Genomic DNA, 27,647 nt, shown 5'->3' with positions numbered 1-27,647 from the left:
ACAAAACGCTTATTTCGCTGGAACTCGCTCATAAAACACAATATACGCCTGCTCATTCTGTAACCGGTCACGCGATCGCAGATCCCGGGGGTTGAAGTCGGTGGCCCGCTCATCATCGAATTTCCGCCACCGCTCCGCATCTCGGACCAACGAGACGTAGTGCCCGCTACCCATGGAAGAGCCGAGATGCCGGAGAACCGCAAATGCGTCGTAGGTAAAAGGCGGGATAGTCGCCCCCACCGCCCCAGACTCCGGGGGAGCCGGGTGCGAAATCACGAAATCGTCCATCCGGAGTCCGTGGAGTGGGAACTCGATCGGGGTGTGGATCTTTCGCGCGCTTTGGGTCTTGGATGCGGAGAATCGTTTGAAATGGACGACGAGGATCTGAGGCGCGCGAGTGATGATGATCTGCTTGGTGGCCATTCGCTTGCATTTGCAGTGAGGACATTTCCACACTTCGTCGCCGCTGAGCATCTCCTCCTGGCAGTAGCTGCGGAGGCATTGGTAGATATCACCAGTGCCTGTCGGTGGGATCTCTACACTGATACTGTAGAATGCCTCGTAAGTCGTCGACGTTTGTCGACAGGTGGTGCAGCGTAATCGACTGGCATGTTGTCCGGCAAAAAGTGATGAGATGAAAGACTCTTCACGGTGGCGGTATCGATCCCACTCGATGCGGGACACTCGAGTCATCGGCATCCGTTCTCGTTGCATCTCCTCTGAGAACGTCAGCGGCCGTAGCGGTGTCCGCTGCCAATTGACGTTGAGATCTTCGTGGAGACAATCAACTAGGAAGTCAAAGAATTCCTTGGCATCTTGCTGGCGGTCGATGGCCCATTCGCGATTCAGGCGCCCGCAGAAATTGCGGAAGGAGGTTGGCATGATGACTTCCACATCATTTTTCCATAACGATCGAGTCAGGTTTGCATATAATCCAGGCATGACGCCTTGCGATCCCTTCCAGTTCTTCTGTACATAGTAGCGGAACCGATTGTCGATGAAAAATCGACTCATCGCGATCGTTGCGCTGAGACATTGAATAGTGGAATTCATGTAGCATGTGACACCAAAATTGGTCAAACCAGTCCGGGGAAGCTTCATGCGATCTAGACGAGATGTGGGGGCATAGAGCGCCGTTCTGTTTGCCGAATTCTGACGCTCTAGATGTGGTTGACTCTGCCGGCCATCAGAGACACCACTGTAACTCGGGCGAGCGACCGCTGGGCGCGGTCGAGATGGAACAACGGGCATTTGTACAGCATAGTCTGGGACATGAGACTGTGATTGATACTGGGGTTTGGGTTGGGACTGGGTATGAGGGTGGACAGGCGGAGGGGGAGGACGTGAATCTGGGTGGGTCATGGACTGCTGTACATCATGGGCTTCTGGGAATCGTCGGAAGAATGCCTCGTAAGTATGGACATACGGAGTGGTGGGCTCTTGAGAAGTCGCCTCCGGCTCCTCGTCTTCCTCATCATAATTGCTTGTATCAATCTCCTCGGTCTTGGATTTTTCCATCCATTCTGATAACTCCTTCGAGTTTAGAGGGGTGAACTCGCGCAGTCGTCTCTTTCGAATTTCAAGACTTGAATTCGCACTGACCATGGTGGGTACTCGACCTAGGGGTCGACCAGGTCTTGAGACTGGCTTTCTGGCCTGCAGAGAGCTCATGACAGCAGCGGTGGAAGATGTAGCGAGCGAATGTTGCCCAAGAAGATCGACCCAGGCATCTAATCCACCCAGCAGAAGAGCAGGAGGCCGACCGGCTTTGAGAGGCTTGTATGCATTGAACTCATAGAGAGTATCATGAAGCGCCCTCAGGTGGGGAGCAGATGTTCCAACTGGTGAGCCGGCGAGATAACTCACGGAACTTGCGCTTTGGTCATAATAGACCACAAGGTCGTATTCATTCCGTTTTTCGAACAGAACCTGCTCGTGCTCTGGCGAAACCACCAGTCGCTCTTCAAGCTCTTCCGCAGAGACATTCTCCTTCAGTACCACAGGTTCTATGCAAATGATGGATTTCGCATATACATGTCCGTTGTCGTACTGGTCTCGTGGCCGAACATCAATGAGAAGTATGTTATACTTGCGCAAGTTTTCCAACAGGCTTTGAGCAGAGATAGTTGTACTGTACGGCAAGTCGGGTGAGCTGCTCCGTGTTTCTCGTGCCGAATTAAGCCCATTGGGCGTCATGGACCTGTACGGGTTCTCATCGAACCCCCTCGATTCGGACTGACACGAGGTGAGTTGCTGTATTGCGAATATCTTGGATTTCCTGAGCGTGTGCTGTCTGATGACGACCTCGGAGGATTTGATGTGGACTTTGGGGGTGCCGTAAAGATAGGACTGTAGGCTGGATCAGGAGCTCGTGGAAGCGTCGTGTTGAGGGGAACTTTGGGTGGTATTGTGGGTACATTGGACGAGGAACCCATCCCGCGAGGTCCCATGGGTCGCCTTGGCGGTGGAGAGTCGTGCGCACCCGAAGATACATTTGACGGATGAAGTGGGGTCTGCGCTGCAGATCCCATCGTCGGACTCCTCGGCCCACCTGCATTTAGTCCCATCTCATATTGGTTTGCAGGTGGTGACGCCTTAAGTTTCGCAAAACGTTGCGCGAGAACATCATCTGATGTGACAGAGGACGGTGGTGAATGTACATTGGGGTCAGGCATCCTCTGATACTGCGTTGGACTTGGCATTCTGACCGAGTCCGTTCCTGATCCTCGATTCTCGCGGCCTCTTGGGACGGCATATTGTAATTCCGGTGAATGAGATCCAAACGAGCCGGTCGGCTGCATGTTGCTGGCTAGGTTATCCTCGATGATTGCCTTCTTGATCGCATCCATAGTGCCCTGTTTGGCGCGTACTGCCTTCATCAGATCGGCGAACTCCTTATACCAGTCAGGACGCTGGATGGCCGTCGTTCGATAGTCCAAGTGATGAGGAATCAAGTTGATAGTGATCTCAGAGGCCCGGAGGTAGTGGACGTAAGCTTTGTCGGGATAGTCTTCCACAAGGTTCCTGGCCTTGTCAATTGCCTCGGCGGCGGTAAGTAAGAGCACAGCGAGCTAAACATGCTGTCAGTGGCTTCACAAAGGCTGCTATAAATTGAAGGTAGATTTGTACCGGTGTTGTGTCGTTCACATGTAATGCAGCAGCCTGATCCTGCAGGTCTTTGATATTGGGGAATCGAGGCCGTCGCGGGTTGGCCAGTGAGCCCTTTGAATATGAGACTGGCCTACTTCCGTAGCCACTGGAATGCATGGTGTCTCCCACCGAGTAAGGACGTTGAGTGTCCTTCCACGGTGGCATACTTGGTGGAGATGGTAATGTTGCCGCATCGGAGGACATGGTATCCAGGCAGCGATAAGACTTAGCGCATGGTCGAACCCCGAGAAAAGCAAGGCACTCGGGCAGGCTGTACAGATAGCAAGGATTCTGTCAAAGAAAAGGCCAAGTCCAAGCAAGCAAATGTAACGAAAGACAGATCAAAATAAAGAGGACAGAATCCAGGAACGTAATGCGGGACGCCTCTGGGGTATCAGAGCATAGTGCCAACCGGGGTGTTCCGCTTTCCTCTTTAGGTGTCGAGTCTCTGACCGCCTATTCGGACTTGTATCCAAGTGTATCTCTTGATTCTCTTACATTGGGAACAAATGAGACAAAAAGAGGAGTAATCTATGTCAAAATGTTTTGAAAGATTGACCACGAATTTGATGTTTTTATTTGTCGTAAAAACTGCGCTAAGTATTATCATTGAAGCGCATAACCATTTCGGATTGCTGTTGTTTACTAACATTTTGCTGGCAGATGATAGTGTCTCACCGCCTCCGCGGCCTATGACGCCAGGGGCTTAGTTAATCACTCCAGGTGCCTAGAAGCTCCTCCTTCAACTTATCAGCCTGATCACCGCTTTCGTTGCATTTACAAGTGTCTTGGCTGCCTTCTGCTGTCTCAGTGCGCTCCGAATTGAAATCGCGCGCGACTCAGTTGTAAGGAACCCCCACCATGGCTGGCTGGTTCTCCTCGGCGTCGCCGCTCGACGAGCAAATCGAGCGGGCGACAGCTTCATCGCTGTAAGTTAAGATCGTCGCGGTGTCATTCTACCTATATTCTGGGTACTATGTACATGGGTCTCCTCACATGTATGAACACCGACTCACTGGATTCTAGGGAGGACATTGCCCTCAACCTCGAAATATCAGACATGCTACGATCGAAGAGTGTTCAGCCTAAAGATGGAATGCGGTCTTTGAAACGACGACTGGAGAACAGAAATCCCAACATTCAACTCGCAACCTTGAAAGTGAGTGACTCGCAATGCCCCTTCATATAAATTACTTGGGGACAAATACTGATGGACATGTCTGCGTACAGTTAACGGATACATGTGTCAAAAACGGAGGCACCCACTTCCTGGCCGAGATCGCCTCGCGCGAGTTCATGGACAACCTTGTTTCACTTCTCAAATCTGAGGGGGCGCCGCTCAATGCCGACGTCCAGGGAAAGATGTTGGAGCTTATCCAAAATTGGGCTATGGCCGCGCAGGGTCGCATGGATTTGGTATATCTGGGCGAGACATACCGCAAGCTCCAGAGCGAAGGCTACCGCTTCCCGCCCAAGACAGAAATGAGCGGTAGTATGCTTGAGAGCAGTGCAGTGAGTAACTTCCGAATTGCTTGCGAGACGAATACTTACATGTGACCTCCCAATAGCCTCCCGAGTGGATCGACTCTGATGTCTGCATGCGATGTCGGACTGCTTTTAGTTTTATGAATCGAAAGCATCACTGCCGCAATTGTGGCAATGTATTCGACGCTCAATGCTCTAGCAAAATGATACCGTTGCCACATCTCGGCATTCTACAGCCGGTCAGAGTCGATGATGGCTGCCACGCCAAATTGACCTCCAAACCCTTTGCGCCACCCGGGCTTATGGATCGCTCAGCTTTCAAAAACAACTCTATCAGCAAGTCCAACTCTATGGAACCTCGTGCTGCTAAAGCAGATACTGGATTTGATGACGACTTGCGCCGCGCGTTACAAATGAGCCTTGACGAAGCCGAAGGCAGAGGGCCCACTGGATTTGTACCCCAGACAGGGAACGTCCCCGAACCTGCCAAAATCCCCGAACCTTCAGACAGCGGGGAAGAGGAGGATGCAGACCTGAAGGCCGCGATTGAGGCATCTCTCCGGGACATGGAACAACACAAGCAGCAACATGCTGCGGCTTTGAAGAATGTCCCTGCCTCAAACTTCGTGTCGCGTGATTCTTCAAGCACGCCTGCACCTGTTCCCAAGAACCCATATGAGTTAACTCCTGTGGAAATTGAGAACATCCACCTATTCTCCACTTTGGTTGACAGGCTTCAGCACCAACCTCCGGGAACCATTCTCAGGGAGCCACAGATTCAGGAGCTCTACGAAAGTATCGGCACACTCAGGCCAAAACTGGCTCGGAGTTATGGAGAGACTATGAGCAAGCATGGTGAGTTGAACTCATTCGATTGTTTCAACCAATCGCTAACCAATGTATACAGATACACTATTGGATCTGCATGCAAAGCTCTCCACTGTTGTTCGTTACTATGATCGAATGCTAGAAGAACGTCTCACCAATGCTTATTCCAACCATAATATCGGCTATGGAGCGATCCCCGGGGCCGCTCAATATCCCCACATCCAACCCGGATTCCCTCAGGCTCCTGATGTCAAATCGGGTGCCGAGAATTTCTACTATGGAAACCAAATGGACACCTCCCGGCCGCCCAATGTTATGTATGCGCCGCAGGTAAATAACGAGGGATACCAAGGCCCGCCCAGCGCAGTTCAGAGTTCTGCTTATCCACCGCAGCCTCAGCCTGGAGCCCCACAAAACGAGTCCCACAACCAAGCTTGGGGTGCAAGTCCCTATCCAACTCTGGGCTCCCCTTCGCCCAGCAACATCGTTCCCAACCACTATACCACTGGCCCGACACCGAGTGTTCCGGGTCAACATTATGCAGGATCCCAAGGTCCGAACTCGGTAAAATCGCCAGGCCCAGAAGCTTCGTACCAACCATCACCTATCATGCGGCGAGACTCACAATATGAGCCCAGCGCACCTCCTGTTGGCCTGGCATCCCCGACCGAGCAATACCCCTCTACTGGTTATGGGCCGCCTCAGGGATACACTGTCCCGAATAACGCACCGGCACCTCATCAGCAGGCAACCGTCGCGCCTGGTCAATCCTACTATTACCCTTCTCACCCTCAACAGCCTCAACAACCTCAACAGCCTCCCCACACTGTGCCGTCTGCCTACCCTCCGACGAGCGACGGCCAACCGGGGACGTATGCACCCGAGACCTCCGGCCAGCCACCTTATCAGCAACCTCCTCGACCAGTGGTAGAGGAAAGTTTGATTGAACTGTAGCATTCATCACTTTGGGCATTCCCTGCGATTTTTACCTTATCCTCTATTTCCCGCCTCCCCCTGATGATACCTGAAGACTTTTAGCAGAATGAATGCGTAGCTCGAAGCGGGTGATTGAAAGTAATTAAGCGTACAAATTAACACTTATCATAATTTAGCACATAGATACGGAGTAAAGTACGGATAGTTCCGTAGAGAGTATTCCATAGTTGTGACTTCGGGAAATGAAGTCATTTCTAAATTTGGTGTGAAGCCTGAGGCGCTAGTCTTCGTGCCTCATTTGTAAGGTGCCAACCCCACAGCTCCTTAACTAATCGCCGAAGACAGCGAGATCAACCTCTCATCCTCACTACTGCAATTCGCACAGATTTCTCAGCACTTTGCTCTTCTCGTTTTAGTTTTTTCCTTTCATATTAACCTTTTTTGGTTGGCGACAGCTGGTGTAACGCAGCCGGTGTCCAATTATTGAATTCTCATTGCTTTTTGCCTGCATCTCCGATCTGCCGTGAGACCTCTTGACCAACTTGCCTCGGCCAATCCCCACATTCTATGCTTGGGCATACCTGATCACCCGCCTGTGGCTCCCCCAGGAGCTCTCCGCTTACCGCCATGCCTACTTCTAATACCTCTAATACATCCTCCCCTGTCAAGCGCCCCGGTCTCGCTCGCCGTGCAGTGTCCTCCCACGCAGTTGTCACGCGTGCCAATAGCAACGAGTTGACTGAGGCGCAGAAGGCGGGCGCGCATCATAAGCCTCACCGCGCCCATGTCGTTCACCGAAATCATCATCGAAACCCTTCCACCAACAAGAACTTCAACAAACTCCAACGGTTCCAACTAGGCCCCGAGACCAGTGGACGACATCATCAACGCAAAAAATCGGCACCCGCAACCCCAATAGCAAGCCCAAAAGAAGGCGGACATATCCGCTGGGACAACGCAGTAGGAGAACCTCAAACCGATCCTTCTATGAAGAGGAACTATTCCACTCCTGTGCTGCGCCGGAACCCGTCGGCTGTTGGGAAGAAAGCCTTGGTGACAGAGCGACCGACGTCCAGCGGCGTAAAGAAGAAGACGGTCGGCTTCGAGCTGGGTGATGACGAAACAGACGATACGGAGTGGGAAGATACTACACAGTCACCCGAAAGTACGAGGCGCAACTCTGTCGTGCCATCTAATCCCAGCGCAGACAACAGCACTGTCCTCGTCGATCATCTTACTTTTGTCAAACGACCCTACCCTCAAATGCCTCGTGCGACAAGTCTCCCCGAGTCCGTTACCCATAAGTTTGCCCGAGAGCGCGCCGAGCTGGCTGAGGATGACAACGACGAGGACGAGGATCAAGACACAGCAGACGAGGCCGAGAAGTCCAGTCAGAACACTGAGCAAGGCGACATCGCAAATCGCCTTCTAAGCCCTTCACATTCGTCTAAAGCACCTCCTGCCATGTCCTCCATCTCAGCCATGGTGAAGCCAGAGACCAAGAACACCCATCCCGCGTCGCGCAGTAGTGCGTCTCTCAACCTCGCCGCTGGCCAGGATAACGCTCGTCGCACATTCTCCACTACGAGTATGGCAAGCATGCCGGGATCTCACCCGCAAGCAACCTCGTCTTCAATGGAAGGTGGGGTCTCAAGATTCATTATGAACAACAAGAACAGCATGCAAGCATCCTCGCGAACCGACTCGGACCCTAATACGCCCTCTTCCTTCCTTCCTCACTACCACCCACAAACACCACCTTCGCCTAACGTAAAAGCTGGTAAATCTACTGCTTCACCTGCGCGCCCCCGGGGCGCCGACCTGCCCTCGCGCACCCAGCAGAAGCTCTGGCTCCAACGTACAGCCACACTCAATAATTCTCCCCCAGACAACCATGGAGTGGCAGCAGCAGCGTCGCCTTCTGCCATTGACCCGACATTTATTGCTGCCAACCAACGCCCTAGCGCTGGCACTTATGATGCCGCACGAGGACTGAATGGCGATGGCCGAGTTGGCGGTGCTGGGCATGATAGCGAACCTCGTCATATCCGCAAGGCGTACGAGAAGACCTCTCTCGAATTAACCGTCGTGCGGCGTTTCCAGTCCCCTACTGCGCAGAGCTTCTCTCGCCTCCGTCACATTGCCCGAGCCCACAAAGCATCTCAGGGCCCGGACCTTGGCAAGCCGGTGAAGTCAGCACCTTCCTTGCCTCTGCTACAGAACGGAAAACGTCCGAACCAGCTGAGCTCGAGCCCACCATTGAAGGCTCAGCCACGTAAACCAATCTCCACCGAAGATTCAACGAATAGTGATCCCACCACCCCTTCAGGTACAGCGAATCCTCCCAGGTCTAATGACCCATCACACCGCATACTCTCCACCTCGGCAGAAGCTTCGCGCGATCTGAGTGGTGAGAATAATGATGCCGAGGAATTCCAGGCCCACGATAGCGCCTTGTTGATCCGCCGGATGTGGGAGAGCCGAGAAGTCGCCATTCATGGATAGTCCATTATTGTTTCACCCTTTTTTTACCCCTTTACGTTCATGACGGTGTTTCATTTCACAGTTCGGCGTTACTGGCATGCTGCTTACTCTTCTACTCTATCTGTTGCGAGACTGAACATAATTATCTTCTTATTTCCCTTTCTGTTGATATTTCTTCTAGCCAGCCAATGCCATATCATATTGCATACAGCCAACAGCGTTCCAAGCTTGACTGATCCTTTTATTGAACATCATGTACAGACCCGACATCCCCGCATTGCCAATTTCATGCATTAAACGGGACGATCGTAAAACAAATTGGCTGCCTGGGAGTGGTCCGATGTCTTTCGGTTGATGTGAGATCCGGGGAGGCGGGTATGGTCTGACTTCGATGATTCAGCGCCAATCCCTCCCGCCTGATTTGCCAAACCCGAACCCGAACTATAAGACCTCTGGGGACTACCCTTTTGCCTATCTCAGCCACCTTCCCACTCAACATGGATCAGGCTACTTTACTGGCGCCTGTGGTTGCAGGCCAAATTCTGCGTGTTGCCTACTATACGGCTAGTCTCATTGTCGTCGCCATCGTCGCCAATGTCGTCAACCAGCTGGTTTTCTACAACAGAAAGGAACCTCCCGTGGTGTTTCACTTGGTTCCTTTCATTGGAAGTACAATTGCATATGGCATGGATCCTTATCAATTCTTTTTCGCATCTCGTGCCAAGGTATGTCTGTTGCCGTGATGGACGGGCCCTTACAGAAAGCATGCTCACAACTACTTCTAGTATGGAGACATCTTCACATTCATTCTACTCGGGAAGAAGACGACTGTTTACCTCGGCGTGGAAGGCAATGAGTTTATCCTCAATGGGAAGCTCAAAGACGTGAATGCGGAAGAAGTCTACGGCAAACTCACAACCCCCGTCTTCGGATCTGATGTTGTTTACGACTGTCCCAATTCCAAGCTAATGGAGCAGAAGAAAGTATGAGTGCATCTATTTACCTGGTTGATCTGGTTGATACGTGGTATCAAATGCTAACATTGGTTATTTATTAGTTCATCAAGCATGGCCTGAGCACCACAGCTCTGGAATCATATGTTCCCCTTATCGCCGACGAAACAAGCTCCTACGTCAAAGGATCATCCCATTTCAAAGGTCAATCCGGTATCATTGATCTGACGGCTGTAATGAGCGAGATCACCCTGTTCACGGCTGCTCGCACCCTGCAAGGCAAGGAGGTTCGCTCCAAGCTTACCACTGAATTTGCGGAGCTCCTCCACGACCTCGATCTCGGATTCTCGCCTGTCAATTTTATGATACCCTGGGCCCCTTTGCCGCATAACAGAAAGCGTGATCTGGCTCATTCCCGAATGCGTGAGATTTATCTCAAGATCATTCAGACTCGGCGTAACGCTTTGTCCAAGGGCAAGTCCACCAAAAAGGCGAATCTCACTGAAGGCACAGACATGATCTTGAACTTCATGAATAGCACTTATCGCGATGGCACCCCTATCCCAGACAAGGAGATCGCACATATGATGATCACGCTTCTGATGGCAGGACAACATTCTTCATCCGCAATTAGCTGCTGGATTCTTCTTCGGCTAGCTTCTGAACCAGAGATGACGGAGAAGCTTTACCAAGAGCAGATCCAGAACTTGGGTGCCGATCTTCCACCACTGCAATACAAGGATCTTGACAAGTTGCCTCTGCACCACAACGTTATTAAGGAGACATTGCGTATTCACTCGTCTATCCACACGCTTATGAGAAAGGTGAAGAATCCGCTTCCGGTCCCTGGTACGGACTATGTTGTCCCAACATCCCACACCCTTCTCTCTTCACCGGGTGTTACTGCGAGAGATGAACGGTATTTCCGAGATCCTTTGAAGTGGGATCCGCATCGATGGGAGACCCGTGTCGAGATTGAGGATGATACAGATACTATCGATTATGGCTATGGGGCTGTTTCTAAGGGAACACGCAGTCCCTATTTGCCTTTTGGAGCGGGTAGACATCGGTGTATTGGGGAGAAGTTCGCCTATCTCAATCTTGAGGTGATCGTTGCCACGCTGGTGCGAGAGTTCAAGTTTTTCAATGTCGAAGGAAAAGAGGGTGTCCCTGAGACTGACTATTCGGTATGCTCTGTTCTCATATCACGGTATTCCGTGTCGCTAACTCGGAAATCTAGTCACTCTTCTCGCGCCCCATTCAGCCAGCTACGGTGCGCTGGGAAGTTCGTTCGTGATTTCGGAATGATGGCGTCGATTTATGTGCCTTCTTTTTCTCCAATGCGACACAGTAGTGGCAGCCCTGAGCTTAAGCATATCGAGGCTACAAAAAGGGGGCACAGTCCTCACTGTACGATTACAGATCTTGTTGTTCTTAGTGATGGCATGGGGGAGTGCGTTCTTATGCCAGATCCCGCACCAGATATTCATTAATACTACCAGCGAGGAAATATTCAAATATTTTTTAATTTCTCAGTAAATCTGTTCTTTATAACCTTTCAATTAATTATATCTTTCCACCGGAGATATTTTTATTCTAATATTATTGCTGGTTCCAAGGCTATTTGCACGTTGGAATTGGTTTGGCTGCGGAACAGCCCGCATACTAAACGCAGTGCGGAGTTGGAACTCTCAATTTCCACCTTCACCAGACATCCAGTCCTTCCATATCATACACAATGCCACCAGACAGAACCCACGTTGCATGCCTCCGATGCAGGAAAAAGAAACGCAGATGCGATGGTCAGACACCCTGCCGAAATTGCTCCAACGCAACACAGAATTGCTTGTACGACGAGCACGCCAAAAGAGGAACCCCAGACAAGCGCCTCACAACACAGAAAAGTCCAGCCCACGAGACACCAAGGCAAGAAGACGCAGCAAAAACTGAGCTAAACTCTGGGGACGTACTAGCCAAGCGACTCGGGCTTTGGTCCGATTCATCCCTCATCGGTCCCCGTTTGTGCTCCTGGAACTTTCGTCTGCATGAAGAACCCCGGTACATGCAAGAAACAAGGCCTCTGGTTGAGATTTTGAGCCCTGAACACATGCGACAGCTGACAGACATCTATTTCACGGAGATCCAACCTGTCTACCCATTTCTCGGGCGTGAGATGATTGACCAAGCAACAGCCGCTCTGGGATCCGGTGAAGTCCCCAATAGTTCAATGAATTCCGTGCTTCTGGGAATTGCAGCTTTGGCCTGTCTCTTTAGCCACCAGGATGCCGACTTGGAGAAGGAGATTCTACAGAATGCTCGCGCCAGTCTCGAATACACCACAACGTTCGAACCACCCACTGTGAACCATGTCGTTGCATGGCTTCTTCGTGTCTTATTCCTTCGATTCAACAGTTCACCTAATGCAACATGGATTGCAAGTTGTACACTGATGCACATGATTGAGACGGTCAATATACACATGGACCCGCAACCGGGCGACTCGAAGGACTCAACGGACAGCGTTTACAGCCCCCGGCTGAAACGGCAGATATATTGCACCGCTCAAATCTTTAACACTTGGATTTCATATGAATATGGCAAGCCCCGTGTCATTCCTCGTGAAGCATCACATGCTGCCCCATCCGAAGGCTGGACAAAAGTAGATCAAGTTATTTGGCATCTCTCCGACGCCCTTGATCCTAGTCATCATGTCGAATCCACGGAATTAGAGAATATGCTTTTTCAAATCGTCGAGCTCCGGCCTCGTCATCCAGCCGTCCAACTCAAGCGCTGCAATATTTCTCTGTGCATATATCGTCGCCTTCGAGTCGCCGGGCGAACGATATCAAAAGAAGCCATCGATCAAATCTTGCAAATTGTGGATGATGGGCTATCTCATGCGACCGTCATGGCCAAGAAGAAACTACCCTGGTGGCACATCTTGAACGTCCCTTTCCAAATCATTTGTGTGTTGCTCGCAATTGATACCAAAGAATCCCTACAGCGTGTTGGAAAATCTTTTCAGACACTACAATTGATTGGTAGCGAGTATGGAACCCACGCAATCGACAGAACATGGGAGAGTGCTTGTGCTTTACTAGCGATACAAAGTCAAAGAAAGAGGGAGGATTTGGATATTCTGACTCGGATCGAGAATGAATATGCAGCCGCACCATCCGCTGCAATGAATTCAAATCTGACACACGGACTTGGGGAGGACTTCATCGCTTCGGGGATGCTTTGGGATCTGGACCAGATTCTGTCCACAAATGTTTGCGGTCTGTAACGTCATGACCTCCGGAAGAGAAGAACATAACTGAATGAGAAAAACGACTTCACTTTCCAAACAGCGCAGCCTCGGTGTCATAGCTGTAGTTCAGATCAAGATGCCAATAGGGTGGCGATGCTGCCTTAACAGCCATCCATGCTGCATCCAACGCGTAGGTCACTTCTTCTGGGAGAATGTCTTTCTGGATCGCCTCAATATTTGAGTCAAGCTGTTGGACGCTGCTCACCCCGATCAAAATACCATCACGACCAAGCCGAAGCTTCGAATGATGAGCGAGCCATCTGAAAGCGACTTCAGGCAAAGTCAGATGGTACTTATCAGCAACGGGCCTCACGATGGTATGAATTGCATCGAGAACAGGAAGATTCATGTAGCGTTGGCGATACAACTCTCCCGTGGTGTTCTTGTCGCTGAATCGTCCTTCTTGGGGAACTTCCTTCTCCGTATTCGGCAGATACTTTCCAGAGAGAATACCACCGGCAAGGGGATTGTAGACGACGATCTCGAGTCCGTATCGGTGACAACAGGGAACGAGCTCCTGCTCAATGTTTCGTGCTTGATCCAGTCAATCGCCATGCTCGGCCGTTATGAAGCTCACAGGGCTCACTTACTTATGGCGTTATACATGGCCTGGTAGATTGATGGGCGCACCCAGCCTCTCTCCGTGCACATGATAACAATCTCCGCAACCTCAAACGAGGTGTAATTGCTCAGTCCAAGACGCTTGAACTTCCCTTCCTGATAAAGCTTGTTGACCTCCTCCAAGGTCTCAGCGAAAGGCACAGATCGATCAGCAGCATGCAAGTAGAACAAATCCACCTGATCACTTTGCAGAGCAGCCAGAGATTCGTTCAATTTCCTGCGCAGATTCTCCGGCTTGTGAATGCCGGGCTGAGTAGGATAGACCTTCGTCGCAAGACTCAATCCGCGCTCTTTCCATCCAACTGCTGCAGTGAACTCTTCTTGCTTCTCATCGAGATACATGCGAGCCGTGTCGACTTCATTGTATCCATGTGACTTGAAATGATCGAGACACTGTCCAAACTCGTCAAGGGAAGTAATCCGTGCTCCGACATTGGGGTCAGGGCCGAATGTCATCAGCCCTAGGATGACGCGGGATTTTGGTTCCGATGCCATAATGAAAGCTGTCAATGGAAAGTAGGTCAAGATAATTTAGAAGTAGTTTTTTTTTTTTTCTTGAATGTGGCCGGGGAAAGAATTTATGTCTTCAAACCAACTATGCGGAAGTACTATGGCTGCGGGCTCGGGGTGCGGCGACACAAGCGGCCCGCATACAAAACTAGCATGCGGCTTATAGTACATAGCCGCCACTCTGCCACATCCATGGATCGTATTGTGCCTGCAACGCATTTCGAGAGAAACCCCAATGAAACTCACCTAAGTGCTATATTCTCGCAGGAGATTGATTGACGGGGTGGCCGCACTCATACCTAGGTAGGACTTGGATAATTCCATTATAGTGGCTACGGAGTACTTGTGATCCCAAGGTTCTGATGTAGAAGAATCTGTCGTCAATTGAAATATGTACAAAAAAAACCTCTTTGAAGGCACCGAAATGAATTCTTTCTACATGCATTCTACAAACAAATGCCTAGTTCGGGCCATGAAATAATTCTATTCTGACCTTAACCGATCCTTCCCCTTAGCGCGTGAGCTGTTCTGTCCCCGTCGAGTATTGGCAGTTCCAGAAGCCCCCTCAGGACGTTTTCCACCTCGTGCCTTCTGGGGCTGAGTAGTAGGCTGTCCACCGGGAGATGCCTTTGCAGAGGCGTGACCGGAACTTGGAGCAGAGACGCGGCGTTGATCTTGAGGAGCCGATGAATTGCCAGTGGGTTTATTACCGCGCTGGCGGCGCTGGCTACCAGTGCCGGATGTCTTCTCACCACGTCCGGCTTTGCTAGTGCGAGACTCGCTGGCCGCGCTAGGCTCGGGATCTTGCAGTCCTTGGACGCGTCTGCTCTCTTGGTCCCACCATTGTTGGAACTCCTGTTCTGCTTGGATCTCTTGCATGTTGTGTTTGGCTGTGGCTGCTTCGCGAATTGCTTCTTTTTCGCTTTGTTGCTGGAGTAAGATAGTTGAGAGAGAATAAGAGCCAGAGGAAGGTGAGCCCATTCCGATAGGATCAGGGCGGGGTATGTGCCGGATCGACTGAATTGCTGGGGTCGGAGAGGTGGGTTGATTGCTTTGTGGTGCCGCTGAGGGTTCCGATGTTGAATGCTTGGTATGCGGAGATGGTTGCGGATGCCCTGATACACTGCGACGCGACGCCTGCGTAGGCACCTCCACAGGCTTGGCCTTGGGAGGGGGTGTGCCGGCTACAGTTTGTCGCATGGTCATAGATCTCTGGGCTTGTTTGGGCCCAGATGACGACGCATTCTGACCGGGCAATGGATCAAGTTTAGACGATGTGGATGGTGAAGAAGTTTGTGGCTTCTGCCATGGGTTTTGTGGTGCGTCTTTCTTCATTTTCTGCGCAGCCAGCTGCTCCTGTAGCTGCTCCTGTTGGATTTTCTTCCTCTCTTTCTGTGACATCTTCGATGTAGATTTGGCATTGCTTTCCCGACGATCGACCATCCCCAAGGTCAGGTTCGAAACGCGAGATTGAGATGCTTCGCCCATGATTTCTTTGAGGTCCTTTTTCGGGCCTGTCACCATCGTAGAGCTCCACGGCGCAGAGGATGGATCAGACGGCGACCCCAGAGCAAGCAAATTGCCTTGAGGGGAAGACAACCCGTCATCTAGGAAGCTCCTCTCGCCCAAAGATTCAGCCTCAGGGATGCTTGCCCCCAAGGCTGGGGAATCAGGATAAGATCGGTTCTCGGGGATCCCTTCTGTGAACTTGAGTCCACGTCTGACGCTCTTGCCTTTTGAATCACCAGGCGACATCGGATTTTCATCATCCATTTGGAACATCAAATCTCCAACTGACTGTCTTGGCTTCAACATTGGACTGTTACCGACAATGGGCGATTCTCTAGCCGACGTTGCCTTTGCTTTGCGCACAGACGGAGAGGAAGCCACTTTGTCGTTCGGCGTTGGACGAGGGCGTACCTCACCGGACTCAAGATGGCCAAGACGAGACTGTATGGCCATGGCATCAATCCTTCTTCTCTTATCTTCCTCCAAGATGGCAACAATCTCTGGATGCTTCAATCGGAAGGAATTTTCGGAGTTTACTACACGAGAAACCCGCCAAGTGCTGGACTGGTTTTCCTGACAGGCCTGATCCAGCTCAGTTAGAAGCATGCTGTCTAGGTCTTCGAGGTATCTGTTTGCGAGCATGGCCTCCAGATTTTCGCAGATGTATCTCAAAGCCGAGTCTTTGAATTCCGTTACGCTGCAAGGCGCCAGGGAATTGAGCAGGTAGCACACGTTGCGAATCGTGACGAACCGGCCAAGCATCTTTTGGCAAATTTGAGACAACCGATCGATCATCAGCTCATTTGCTGCAGACGTGACATCCAGAACCAGATCGATGAATCCGTCAATATCGTCCGTCCGGACATCGCCAAAGAGGCCCTCCTCAGTATCAGCGTAGAGATAACGCAAGACAAACTCAAATATCGAGCGATCGATATGCTTCAAATCGACGTGCACCAGCTCGGTTGGGCTTGATTTGCGCGATTCTAGCCATCTGCCGCCTGCATGACCGTGGAACAGAGTATCGAAGAATGGACATCTCAGGCAAACAAGCGGGCTGTGAACTTTGATGGTTGTTCCTTTCAGTTGGACAACTACATCCCCGGTGTCAAAGAAGGAGGGTTGATTGAGGGCACGAGCCAAATCAGACTTCAGGCTTGGTTGTAGCACATACATCATCATGGCTGATATATGAAGGGTTTCTAGTCCTAGTGGCTCGGCAATTCGTATGAGGTCAAGCCGAACTTGACGGAAGCGTGCCGAGTGTGGACTCGTTTTTCTTGTCAGGAGCCAACCATCGAGGGTCTGATCCGTATACATGAAAAATGCCAGTGTGATAACGGACATGAAATCCACGTTCTGAATTGAGATCTGTGGGTGCCCATCATCCCCGTTTTCAATGGCGAAGACATCTGGAACAGAAGAGTCAAATGACTCCCGGAACTCCAGTAATGCCTTACGCAAAATGGGACTGCGAGCAGCCAGTAAGAACTCATGAACAGGGATGCGCAAGTCGGACGTGGAGCTGGTCAACCAAACCATTCCATCGAATCGAACAGGAAGGAACTGGCTTTCCATCTCCGATGAGGAAAGTATAGCTTTCTTCATGCTGGCCCCGGCAGAAAGAATCACAGGTGTGGTCTCAAGTTCGCTGTCTAGAACCTTTTCAATGTCTGGATAGGCAGGAAACAGGAATGGAGACATTGGTAAGAGATCGTCCACAAAAGTGCCGGGCTCAACCATGATTTCCTTCTTAACAAGATCACACTGCCTCTGTGCAATAGCATAGGCACCAAAGGTATTACTGCGCACCGCAATCGCACGACAGAGGCCGGGGATGCGAGAGAATTTGTAGTCCTTCGAAGCGCCTTGTTTCTTCTTTGTGCGCCGTTCCTTCTTCCACGCAGATCCCGAAGTCGTGCAAATGATGATAGAGCCATCTTGTCCGACATCCACGTCTTCTGCGGCCATATGCGACTTTTTGACGGCCCAGGCTCGGACCGGGGAGGATAGCGAGCTGCGAATCTTGGCTGGATTTGTAGTGGATGTCAGGGCCGAGGGGGTGTCAGGCTGGTTGACCTCAACAGTGAAAACCTCACCAGTGTTAGACAATGCGCAGATGGTGTTGCCTCCACTCGCAATTTTCTGAATGTGATGGATATCATTGTTGTATCTGGTGGCCATGAAACTGTTCCGGATAAACCTTGACCTCGTCTCAAGTGGAAAAGAAAGCTTGGAATAGCCGTATGATGAGAATACCCAGACATCGTGGTTCTGCAAAAGAACAGACGTCGCGCGATCGGTGGCTGAGACCATCAAGATTGGACAGGTGAAGAGAGAAGCTCCGACACGCCGAGGCGTAGTTTGTTTCTCAAGTGACCGAGCATCTGAGTCTACCAAGCCAAGTTGGCCCTCATTCTTGCCAAATGTGTATAGAGCTGATGAGCTGAAGACTACCGAGTGAATGGAGGAGGCCGCTGCGCCAAATATCAATTCTTTCTTGAAGGGGTTGAATATTTGGCGCGGGGTTAATTGCATGGGCACATCACCATGGTTATTGGTTCTCGGGAGATTGTAGCCAAGTTGACCAAACTTGTTGCTTCCCCAGCTGAAGATTTCGCCATTTTCGGTAATCGCCAAGCTATGATCCTGGCCTAGAGCAGCGGCAATCACCTTTTTGCCCTCCAAGCCACCCTTTTCGATGCAAGTGAAGGTGAATCGTGTGGACTCATCTCCCGTGCCCAGACGCCCGCCCGGCCCAAATCCACACATGAAGAGATTGGACTCGGGATCGCCAGTGATGATGGCAGTATGAAGTTTTGACATGACAACGTCTTTGAATTTGATCGGCTTTTCCCTTACCAGAGTGGGTAATTCTGGCGTATCACTCTTGGGGACGGTTTCTTCAAGACCCAATTTTTCTATTTTCTCCTGGTACTCACGGTAGAACCGATGCAGCAGGTGCTCAGGTCGTTTCAAGGAAACACGTTCGGGGAACTGGCGATCATCCTGATCTCCAAGTCCCAGGTTCAGGTTTTTGTTGCTTCCAAGGGCGAAGACCTCGTCAGCGGCGACGGAGAACGCCCCTTCGAGGATGTACTCCGGGATGTATGTGCCCCATTCCTCGGGTCCCTGTCTTAGATCTGCAATGGAATCGGGGTCATCACTGTCGGCCCACGGTATCTCTCGGTTGAAGTCCTCATATGACAGTCTAATGTCATTGGCTGAGATGCTCCTCCCGTAAACATCAAATGGACTGTAGCCCTCTCGATCTTTTATTTTGATCAGACCACCGCTGGATTGATTTGTGTTTCCCGCCCTGCTGATGTCTGTCATGTCTTGCATGTCGCGCACCATGAGCGCCTGCGCAATTGTCGCATTTCCGGCGTAAAGAGCCCGGTGCAACGCTGTCCACCCACTCTCTGCATCCTGTACATAGATATCGACAGATGGGACCTCTAACAGGGAGCGCGCGAACTCCGATGCAGTGGGTTTGCGGGAAGAGGCAATGTGGTGAAGAAGTGTTCGGCCATAGTGGTCCCGGGCATTGATGGCGGCACGCGACAGTCTCACGTTGCCGCGCTGGGGGGTGGATCGATCAGGCAGAGGTGTATCGGGCGAAGTAGCTAGAGCCTTTTTGCCCTTGGCGGGGTTTGGCGATGAGGCGATCGTGGACCCAGGGCTGGCAGTCTTCAGGGACACATTGGCCGCGGCTCCGGACGCACCTCCGGCTCCTGCAGCTCGAGGCCCCGCGAACGTCGCGTTAGCCAGGTACCGCTGGAACCCATCGACATCATCGTATATAAAATACTCCCAAAGCTTGCTACTCATGTGCTCGGAGGTGATCGACGCGTCGAATCTCTTATCGGGCCCAAGCTGAAGTGTCGCTGTCACCAGTGGGACCGCGACTGGAGCTGGGTGACAAGAGAGTTCTCTTTCGGAGGGAGAAGGAAGGGATTCTCGACGTTGCGTGCGTCGAGGGGGGTGATCAATATTACAGATATGGATGGCAGATATGGATGGCGAATGTGGAATTTGGTGACGCGAAATCGATTGTGGGCTCGGAGTGTGCGCGTGTGGCGAAGTGCTTATCGGGGTACGAATGAGTTGATGAACACAGATGATAGGTGAAGTGAGTGTCAAGTACAAGTGTAGAAATGCAGAAGAGTAGAAAGATCGCACTTCCGAGTCAGAGCCGGTTTGCGACTCGACGTTATCCGTGGATCGTGGGCCCTTCTCCAGGTCGGGAATAGCGGCCTTGTGATCAATTCCACGTACAACTAAAATTACACTATATAGCCTCTTGACATGTTTCTCTTTTGAATGCTCTCATACATTTTCGGTTGAGCTCAAAGACCTTTTGTGTGAATTATTGTGTATTCCCTCCAAGTACTGATATACATCACTCTATAGCTCCATACTACCTCCGCGGGGTGGTGTTGAGACACGTTGGCCGCTATCTCCCATCGTCCTGCGGGATTGACCAATAACGAGATGCACGTCCCTCCATGCCCCCGGACGAGAGGCGAAGATCACTCAGGGCAGAATCCCGTGGCGAACTGATAGGATCTCCCCTGTCTCGATGCTCCGCTTCATCTTCTGGCCCCGGAGCCACATGCTGGGCTCGGGTCACGGAATGAAGATCTTTGACCTTCTTTCCTCGGTGACCTCTCGTGTCATCTTCGTACCCCACATTGAGTCAGCGTCGCTGACCTCCAGGGCTCCAGGACTCCAGAGCCAAGAGCACTCGGTATTCCAATGTTGTTCCCGACATATCCTCGATTTCTCTATTCTCCATCCTCTCCAAGACCATAACACCATTCCTCATATTTCGATTGGTAACGGAAGAGAGGTATCATCGACTTCGGGAGTATTTAAAACTTGGCTGTCTCTTATACTGTCCTTCCAACTGTTTACTACCTATGAGGCATTACTAGCTTTCTTTATTTAATATGTACTATTATCGATTTATTAGGATTGGTCGAGTAAAGAAGGTTTGGGCTAAGCCGTGGACAGAGAATTAGGGGTTGGGGGCACGCTTCGATATCTTTCGGGGGTAACTCTCTGCTTGATAAGTCTGAACCTTTTATGCACTGGTGATATTCGGCTGGCAACAGCCATCGATTCTGGCATTCGCAAGTGCAATAAGGTCATTCGTGTTCGGTCCAAAGTGGACTCGAAACTTCTTGAGCAGATCGATGACAGCAAAACCCGGTTGTAATAGCCGATCAATAGGCTCATATCCTGGCAGGTTAATCGGCCAGCAGACATGCTCATCATTTTGCAGAATCAATCGTTCGAAGGGGCGTATCCGAAGAGGGCGTTCGCGCATCGCCCAGTAACGTGGGAGAATTACTGCGGCACCTCTTTGTATCATCATCCGAATCGCTGCAAAGTATGCCTTCTTATTGGTGTCGGAGGTATCAATTCCCCTATGCAACCATTCTGCCACTGAGGAAAGAAAGAGTGCCCAGACAGACACGCCTTGGTAGAGTCTATTGGGGTCTGCTCCCAAAGTCAGAACCCGGTCCAATAGGTCGACACTGGGGACCGAATTTCCGATTCTGAGGTCTGTAGATTCAAACCTGGGGCGAAGGACATAATCCAGAATTGGTCGGCCTGTTTTAGAGTTGATAACCTTTTCTGTCAGGTGTGCCATGTAGTAGCCTCGCATGTTGAAGTCTATAGCCAACGTGAGGAAGTTGCTTTCTTCCTCGTACCAACTAGTCAATGAGGGACCAATGTACCAGCCTCGCAGATACGTCTCACCAGAGCATGGGAAGTCCTCAATGATTGGTTGAAGTATTTGTGCAGCTCTGATGGATGCAGCAGTCTCTCTCCACTCAGGAACCGAAAGAGCACTGATCAGATAGCTTGCTAATCCCAAAGAGATGCCGCGCCCGCTTTCTATTTTTTGCAATGCCAGGAACTGTGATATCCTAGCATTGACGATAAACATCCTCGCATCGTATTGGCCCCCAGAGTACTGATGGAGTAACTCTCGTGTGTTGGAAGAAATGAGAAAGTCCCGGCAGCACCGGTGCAAAAAGTCGACTGTCAGCATGAAGTACTGAAGGGTATTGAGACCATGAAAGGTACTTGGGTACACCGATGGCTCTAATTTCAAATCTTGACAATGCGAAATAATATCCCTCGATTCTTCTGTGGACTGTTCGCCAAACAAACCAAAGAAATCGTCAGGGTTGTATGTGCACTCAAGTAGACCCATGCATCGACTATTAATTCGCCTGAGGGTAGCATCAAGACGAAGTCTGAGCCTCTCAGGATCGCGCATAGGGAGTTTGAGGTAGCTAGACGTATCCACGAGGGCAAAATCAGGGCTCGGTTCGTCGATGAATGATAAATCAAGTAAGCGAAGCGGATGTAAGGTTTCAAAGCTGCGTTCTTCGTGCAATGCGACCTGCAGAATGATAGAGGCTTCTCGCTTATGCTGGGGGCTGATCGAAGAAAACAGCCGTTCGAGATATTCGTCCAAATCGGTAGGTATTCCCTCGAGTTTTTGATGCAAGCATTGAATGCCATCACCGTCCCTGATCCCTTGAAGTAAATCGTAAACCACGAGCCGTACCCAAAGAAAAACCCCTTGGGCCCTTTCTGTGATTCTACTAATGAGCTCCTCGGCTTTTTCCTGGTCGTAACAAAGAAGATCCAGGAATCTTGGACTGTTAAGAAACTTTCTTTCAACATATAAAGTGATATCACCTCGCGTGAGATCTTCTAGTCGCAACCTGGGGTTGTCCCGGAAGCCATCTTGAAAAATGTTCCAAGGTCTTGCAGACAGAAACATCTTCACATTTGCGCTGTGGGCCATCCTTGTGAGTATATCGATAAGCTCTTGGCGCATTCGGTCCGTGCATTCGAATTCATCGAGACCATCAACAAAAAACAGGATCTTCATGGAAAGTTTCTGGAGAGTCAAAATGCACATTTGAAGGGAGGCGAGTAGCTCCGAGTTGGTCCAACCAGCGAGCTTGGCTGAAGGCATGTGCGCCGCGCTCCATCTCGTACCATCAAACATGCCCGGTATCAAATTCGGCTTTTGCTCGAGAATCTGGAATAGCAAAGATCGCAAAAGACCTTCCAAAGACTTCTGTAGTGCGTTCCCGGAGTTCCAGGAGAAATAGGAAACTCGGATAACGGAACAATCACGCGCCCATGGGAACATGTGGTCTTGCATCTCAAGCCTTTCTTCCAAAAACCGCATGAGGGTAGATTTTCCAGATCCAGGTTTACCGGATATCCAGTATATCCTCCTTGTCTCGGTAATCGAGGACAGCCATGTGACCAATCCCTCGTATCTATGCCTTTGCGTGACATGACGATGTAGGATCCATTCATATGTTTTCTCCTCAGCCGGTTGAATCTGCTGTGCGCGTTCTTGCATCTGTGGGAACCGGAGACTTTCCAAAATACGTTGCCGAGCTTCCTTGTCACGCTTCTCATCCTCAAATGACCCCCGAATATCATTGAAAGCACGGTGGGATATTTGTCTCGATGTTGAATCGTGGGTACCGTATGCATCTCTGAACACATCTCGATTTTGTCGAGGAAATGGCTCCCACTTGAGCCAATGGCGGCTATCAACTAGTGACTGGTCAATCTCTTATGTAACCATTATCCGCATCCATGGATATCTGCCTTGGAAGCTCACCATTTGATACCATTGGCTGTGGGACCTTTTGTGGCATCACATATTGACCCAGCACTTCTTTTGCAACCGCTGCCGCCGCTGCCGCGGCATAGTCTTGCCAGACCTTGCTTTTATGGCTATCTGCGTAGTCACAAACACCTTTGATGACAAGGCAGCTGAACTTGTCCCAGACCCCAACTCCCTCCATCTCAAATGCTATGATATTCTCCGAATGCGCATGTTGGTCTCTGTGCTGGGCTGACTTCATGACAGCATTCCCGGTCCCAATAGAGCCAATGTGTATATGAGGTTGTGGGCTTTGGATTCCTGCTTTTACTATTTCCTCCAGCCGCAGTCGAGCAAGTAATTGGTTCTCATGGCATGAAATGTCGCTGCATGACGCAGTAAGAGCAGACTGACAGACATTCCCAAGAGCATCACAACACTCAATGCAGTTTCCACGATGTTTATGTATGTAATCAGATGGAAAAAGCATATCTTGACTGGCGCCTGGATAGGCAATATCCAGATGTTGCAGCAGCCATCTGAGATGCCCCATGGATCCGCGACGGAGTGTTTCAATAATATTTGGAATCTTCAAACGCTGCAAGAGTCCAAGTATATCGTCATTAGGTCGACCATGAACATCAAGTAATGCGTCCTTACGCTTGAAACTGCCAGGGTATTGTCGACCATAGTCTAACTCGACGATTGTTTCACTGATGATGACATCTCCGAGTACGATTTCGGACCCGTCTTTCTTGAACGGAACGGCACCACAAATACCAACAAGCAAAGCAAGTTTGATGGAGTTGAAACTCATCTTGAGGGATTGAGAAGCGCTTGACGCGTTTACCACCCCCATATGTGACAGCGTCACAATGACCACGCAGTGAACACCAATCCTCCCAAATTCATACGAGTTAGTATCCCCGGGGATTTTGCCATATAGATGGCGACAATCATGCCATATCTCGTCCATTGCATACAGAACAGCATTGGTTTCGCGGGGTAGGGCACATATTATCGCTATCTCAAATCCATCCCGATTTGAAGGTCGGTATACAGGTCGGTCCATAGCAACTAAAGCATGTAGGCTGAGGGATGTTTCGTGTTAATTCGAGCAATGAGGCACTAAGGATCCAATGCACTTGTCGAGTCTTCTCTATCTGGGGAGCATGCACCGCTACCCAACTACTCGTCCGGGCCGGGTGTTTATCCGCTTGATCCCTCTGCGTGTATTCCTCACTGCGGCAGTAGCTAGTGCACGCTGACATTTTGATGTTATTCCGTAGACCCTCTCTCATAAAAGAAAACCGCAAAAAAGACAGTAAAAAAGATAGCAAAGTCTCCAAGTTTATACGGATTATGTAGCAGTGAGCAAAAGTCCAACGTGCACAATGGGGCTAGCTACTGCCGCCCTCGCTCCAAACGTTCCTTGTAGTAAGCCTATTCCTCGCCCAGCGGCCTACCCAAAATTTAAACGACCTATTGAGCACTCTGTCCACTGCTTTTGGAATCTGGACACGCTGCTCGAGTCTGCTGGACGCCGCCGGCACGGGAACCGAGAACACCTATTATTGTAGCGGCTAACATAGAAGAAACATCGGTGCTGCCATCCTTTGCCAGTCCTCCAGAATGTTTTTCAAGATCCCGAAGTGCCTTTTCGACTCTCTCTGCTACGCCAGATGTATGGAATATTCGGGCAATGATTGCATGAACTTCGAGAAGCTCGGGACTGGGGAGGTCATATCTTTGATCATACCACTTGAATGTAACAGTCCGAGGAAGGTTCATATCGATCCGCGGGCGCCAGTTGTGGATGTAGTATTTGTGGAGCTGGGGGGTCGCTTCAAAGGAGAAATCGAAACGCCCAATGTGAATATGCAGGCTTTTCGACATCATCATCACGTTCATTGTGTCGTTGATGTTCTCCCTGTTAAAATTCATCGACTGGATTTTCGGAAAAAGGCGGATCAGGTGTGTCCATATAATGTCTTTCGCGTATTCTTCAGATTCCGTTCTCCACGATGCAAGGGCAAATGGGATAATGTGAACACATCCTGTATATGCTGTGGGGCTGCTGCTGTTAGCATCAAGAGAGTCTTCATCGAAAAGCCCAGTAACTACGCACCTGGCGCCATCTCGGGCAAGACATTCGGTCTTGAGGCAGCTTTTTCTCGCCATCAGGCCACTCGACCCAGAAGCGACATTCTCATTGAATCTATTCCAAGGCGGAGGAAATACTAGGATTCGGGCGTAGCGATCTGAATGGTGTCACCAGCCCGTTCATCAAAGATTCTGCATGATCATGTAGCTGTTTGTTGGTGTGTAGTGATTCGAGATGGCGGAGGAAATTGGTCCTCCCGTCAGCCGGAAGGTGGTCGAAAAATCCACGTAAGATCTGAACAGTTTTATCATTAAGGTCGACGGACTCGTATGTGTCCAACCTCTCCATGTCAGCGGTGAAATTTGGGCAAAAAGGTTGAAGAGCTGAAAAGACAGTGAAGGGAAAGTGAGAGAAGGAACTGATAAAAATGGGGCTTCCCATTTGGGATTAGCTCCCGCAACTTTGAATGGGATTCTAGCGCTCGGACCACCAGACGGTGTCAAAGGGCACATTTTTGTCCGTCAACTTGGAGGCCCACCGCCCGGGCGGTGTAGGAAGCCGACTCGAACTTGCCGGCAGTACTCCTTTTGCTTTGTGAAGTTTCCCAAGAAAAATCCAACCAATCAAAACCTCTAACCAAACACTGACATTACGACATCCAAGCTTCCCAACCCTACAGCTGCACACCAACCTCTCCAAAATGGCGCACTCCAAGCGCAACACCTCGCTCCCGCATTTCACATCTTACGAACGCGGCCTCCTCCGCGAATCATGGGGCAGCAAATCCCGAGCCATTGGCCGTGACAGCTTCCTCTCATTCGGCAGCTGTCGACTATGCCTGCAGCCCGCCCGATCACCCGTCGCTTGCGGCACCAATGGCGATCTCTTCTGCCGGGAGTGCGCTATGAATGATCTACTCGCGCAAAGACAGGAAATCAAGCGACTGGAGCGCGAGCGCGACGAGGCCCGCAAGCGAATTGCCGAAGATGAGGAGCGGGCGCTGGGAGAAGCTCGAGCGCGTGATCTAAAGGACTTTGAGATGGTTTCTATGGGATTGGAGGCTAAGGCTCATATGGCTGGGCAGGACAGCAAGAGGGCCAAGGCGGAGGCATTGGAGGCTACGGGTGGAGGTGCGAAGAAGAGGAAGGTGGAGGATGAGGCGATTGAGAAGTTTGGGGAGAGAGAGGTGTTTGTTGATGGCAAGAAGAGGAAGGTCTTTGAGCTTGGATTTGAGGAGATGGCTAGGGTCGCGGCGGAAGAGAAGGAGAGGTTGAAGAAGGAGGTCAAAGATGCTAAGGTTTGTGATTGAACTGATGTTCAGGCGCGTGCTTAACTGACCTTTTACTCAGAATGGTTCCAAATCTGCACTGCCTTCGTTCTGGGTTCCATCACTGACGCCGGGCACTGATGCGGATGAGATCACGGCCAACAAGGCAGTCAAATTGACACCAATCTGTCCTGGGTCCACGGACGAGTCTCGACATGCGTATTCGCTGAAATCGCTGGTTGATGTGCATTTCACCGAGGAGAAAGCAACTGATGGGACAGTGTCGAGGGTGTGTCCAAGCTGCAAGAAGAATCTGAGCAATGGGCTCAAAGCAATCCGTATGTGTTTGCTGACAGCAGTATGCCAAGCTTTATATACTGATTTACATCACAGTCACAAAACCCTGCGGTCATGTCATTTGCTCGCCATGTGTGACAAAATTCATGACTCCACATGAAACTCATGTCCCCGATCCACATGCTTCAAAGGAAGAACAGGAGAAGAATGCTGCATCGCATGGAGTGGTGCTCTGCTATGTGTGTGAGACTGATGTTACGACCCGGCCGAAAGAGAACGGCACCGGGACTAGTAAGAAGTCTAAGAAGAAGGATAAGGATTCTGTCCTGCCCGGTCTTGTAGAAATCAGTTCCGAGGGGACTGGCTTTGCAGGCAAAGGTGGGAACATGGGCAAGAAAACTGGCGTTGCATTCCAGTGCTGAGCACAGACAATGAAAAGCAAAGCCACCACTGGATATTATGTGTGTACGATAACAATATCATGATATTACCGCCCGGAGCGGTTCTGAACGCCCGAAATATGCAAGTAAGGGGTC

At 50.7% G+C, this 27,647-nt stretch overlaps 10 protein-coding genes across 10 annotated transcripts; 5 read left to right on the top strand and 5 right to left on the bottom strand.

Annotated features, from left to right (window-relative positions):
- Positions 1 to 9: 9 nt before the first annotated feature.
- N7506_002293 (putative ubiquitin C-terminal hydrolase) lies at positions 10 to 3,354 on the bottom strand (the record flags this gene model as incomplete). The annotated part of the gene is made up of 3 exons (XM_056951589.1): positions 10 to 2,165; positions 2,222 to 3,071; positions 3,130 to 3,354. 3 exons carry the CDS (start codon positions 3,352 to 3,354, stop codon positions 10 to 12), a joined length of 3,231 nt encoding a protein of 1,076 aa, XP_056817504.1.
- A 657-nt stretch (positions 3,355 to 4,011) lies between these two features.
- Positions 4,012 to 6,417, top strand: vps27 (ESCRT-0 subunit protein VPS27; the record flags this gene model as incomplete). Its single annotated transcript, XM_056951588.1, has 5 exons — positions 4,012 to 4,079; positions 4,177 to 4,309; positions 4,381 to 4,662; positions 4,719 to 5,490; positions 5,543 to 6,417. The coding sequence occupies 5 exons, from the start codon at positions 4,012 to 4,014 to the stop codon at positions 6,415 to 6,417; spliced, it is 2,130 nt and encodes a 709-aa protein (XP_056817503.1).
- A 609-nt stretch (positions 6,418 to 7,026) lies between these two features.
- On the top strand, positions 7,027 to 8,904 carry N7506_002291 (uncharacterized protein; the record flags this gene model as incomplete). Its single annotated transcript, XM_056951587.1, has 1 exon — positions 7,027 to 8,904. One exon carries the CDS (start codon positions 7,027 to 7,029, stop codon positions 8,902 to 8,904), a length of 1,878 nt encoding a protein of 625 aa, XP_056817502.1.
- A 476-nt stretch (positions 8,905 to 9,380) lies between these two features.
- On the top strand, positions 9,381 to 11,133 carry N7506_002290 (cytochrome P450; the record flags this gene model as incomplete). Its single annotated transcript, XM_056951586.1, has 4 exons — positions 9,381 to 9,608; positions 9,669 to 9,866; positions 9,941 to 11,023; positions 11,077 to 11,133. The coding sequence occupies 4 exons, from the start codon at positions 9,381 to 9,383 to the stop codon at positions 11,131 to 11,133; spliced, it is 1,566 nt and encodes a 521-aa protein (XP_056817501.1).
- A 441-nt stretch (positions 11,134 to 11,574) lies between these two features.
- N7506_002289 (uncharacterized protein) lies at positions 11,575 to 13,122 on the top strand (the record flags this gene model as incomplete). Its single annotated transcript, XM_056951585.1, has 1 exon — positions 11,575 to 13,122. The coding sequence occupies one exon, from the start codon at positions 11,575 to 11,577 to the stop codon at positions 13,120 to 13,122; it is 1,548 nt and encodes a 515-aa protein (XP_056817500.1).
- A 49-nt stretch (positions 13,123 to 13,171) lies between these two features.
- On the bottom strand, positions 13,172 to 14,262 carry N7506_002288 (aldo/keto reductase family protein; the record flags this gene model as incomplete). The annotated part of the gene is made up of 2 exons (XM_056951584.1): positions 13,172 to 13,680; positions 13,737 to 14,262. 2 exons carry the CDS (start codon positions 14,260 to 14,262, stop codon positions 13,172 to 13,174), a joined length of 1,035 nt encoding a protein of 344 aa, XP_056817499.1.
- Positions 14,263 to 14,760: 498 nt separating this feature from the next.
- Positions 14,761 to 19,617, bottom strand: N7506_002287 (BTB domain and ankyrin repeat protein; the record flags this gene model as incomplete). The annotated part of the gene is made up of 1 exon (XM_056951583.1): positions 14,761 to 19,617. One exon carries the CDS (start codon positions 19,615 to 19,617, stop codon positions 14,761 to 14,763), a length of 4,857 nt encoding a protein of 1,618 aa, XP_056817498.1.
- Positions 19,618 to 20,872: 1,255 nt separating this feature from the next.
- N7506_002286 (5'-methylthioadenosine/S-adenosylhomocysteine nucleosidase family protein) lies at positions 20,873 to 24,515 on the bottom strand (the record flags this gene model as incomplete). Its single annotated transcript, XM_056951582.1, has 2 exons — positions 20,873 to 23,391; positions 23,459 to 24,515. 2 exons carry the CDS (start codon positions 24,513 to 24,515, stop codon positions 20,873 to 20,875), a joined length of 3,576 nt encoding a protein of 1,191 aa, XP_056817497.1.
- A 410-nt stretch (positions 24,516 to 24,925) lies between these two features.
- On the bottom strand, positions 24,926 to 25,895 carry N7506_002285 (HNH endonuclease signature motif containing protein; the record flags this gene model as incomplete). Its single annotated transcript, XM_056951581.1, has 2 exons — positions 24,926 to 25,683; positions 25,835 to 25,895. The coding sequence occupies 2 exons, from the start codon at positions 25,893 to 25,895 to the stop codon at positions 24,926 to 24,928; spliced, it is 819 nt and encodes a 272-aa protein (XP_056817496.1).
- Positions 25,896 to 26,247: 352 nt separating this feature from the next.
- On the top strand, positions 26,248 to 27,533 carry N7506_002284 (putative RING finger domain protein; the record flags this gene model as incomplete). The annotated part of the gene is made up of 3 exons (XM_056951580.1): positions 26,248 to 26,844; positions 26,897 to 27,152; positions 27,208 to 27,533. The coding sequence occupies 3 exons, from the start codon at positions 26,248 to 26,250 to the stop codon at positions 27,531 to 27,533; spliced, it is 1,179 nt and encodes a 392-aa protein (XP_056817495.1).
- Between the last annotated feature and the right edge of the window lie 114 nt (positions 27,534 to 27,647).

The sequence above is a fragment of the Penicillium brevicompactum genome (genome assembly GCF_028827555.1).
Source record: "Penicillium brevicompactum strain IBT 35665 chromosome Unknown utg000001l_segment0_segment0, whole genome shotgun sequence".
In the NCBI taxonomy this organism is placed as follows: Eukaryota; Fungi; Ascomycota; class Eurotiomycetes; order Eurotiales; family Aspergillaceae; genus Penicillium; species Penicillium brevicompactum.
Note: the sequence above shows the minus strand (reverse complement) of the source record. Positions and strands in the feature narration are given on the sequence as shown.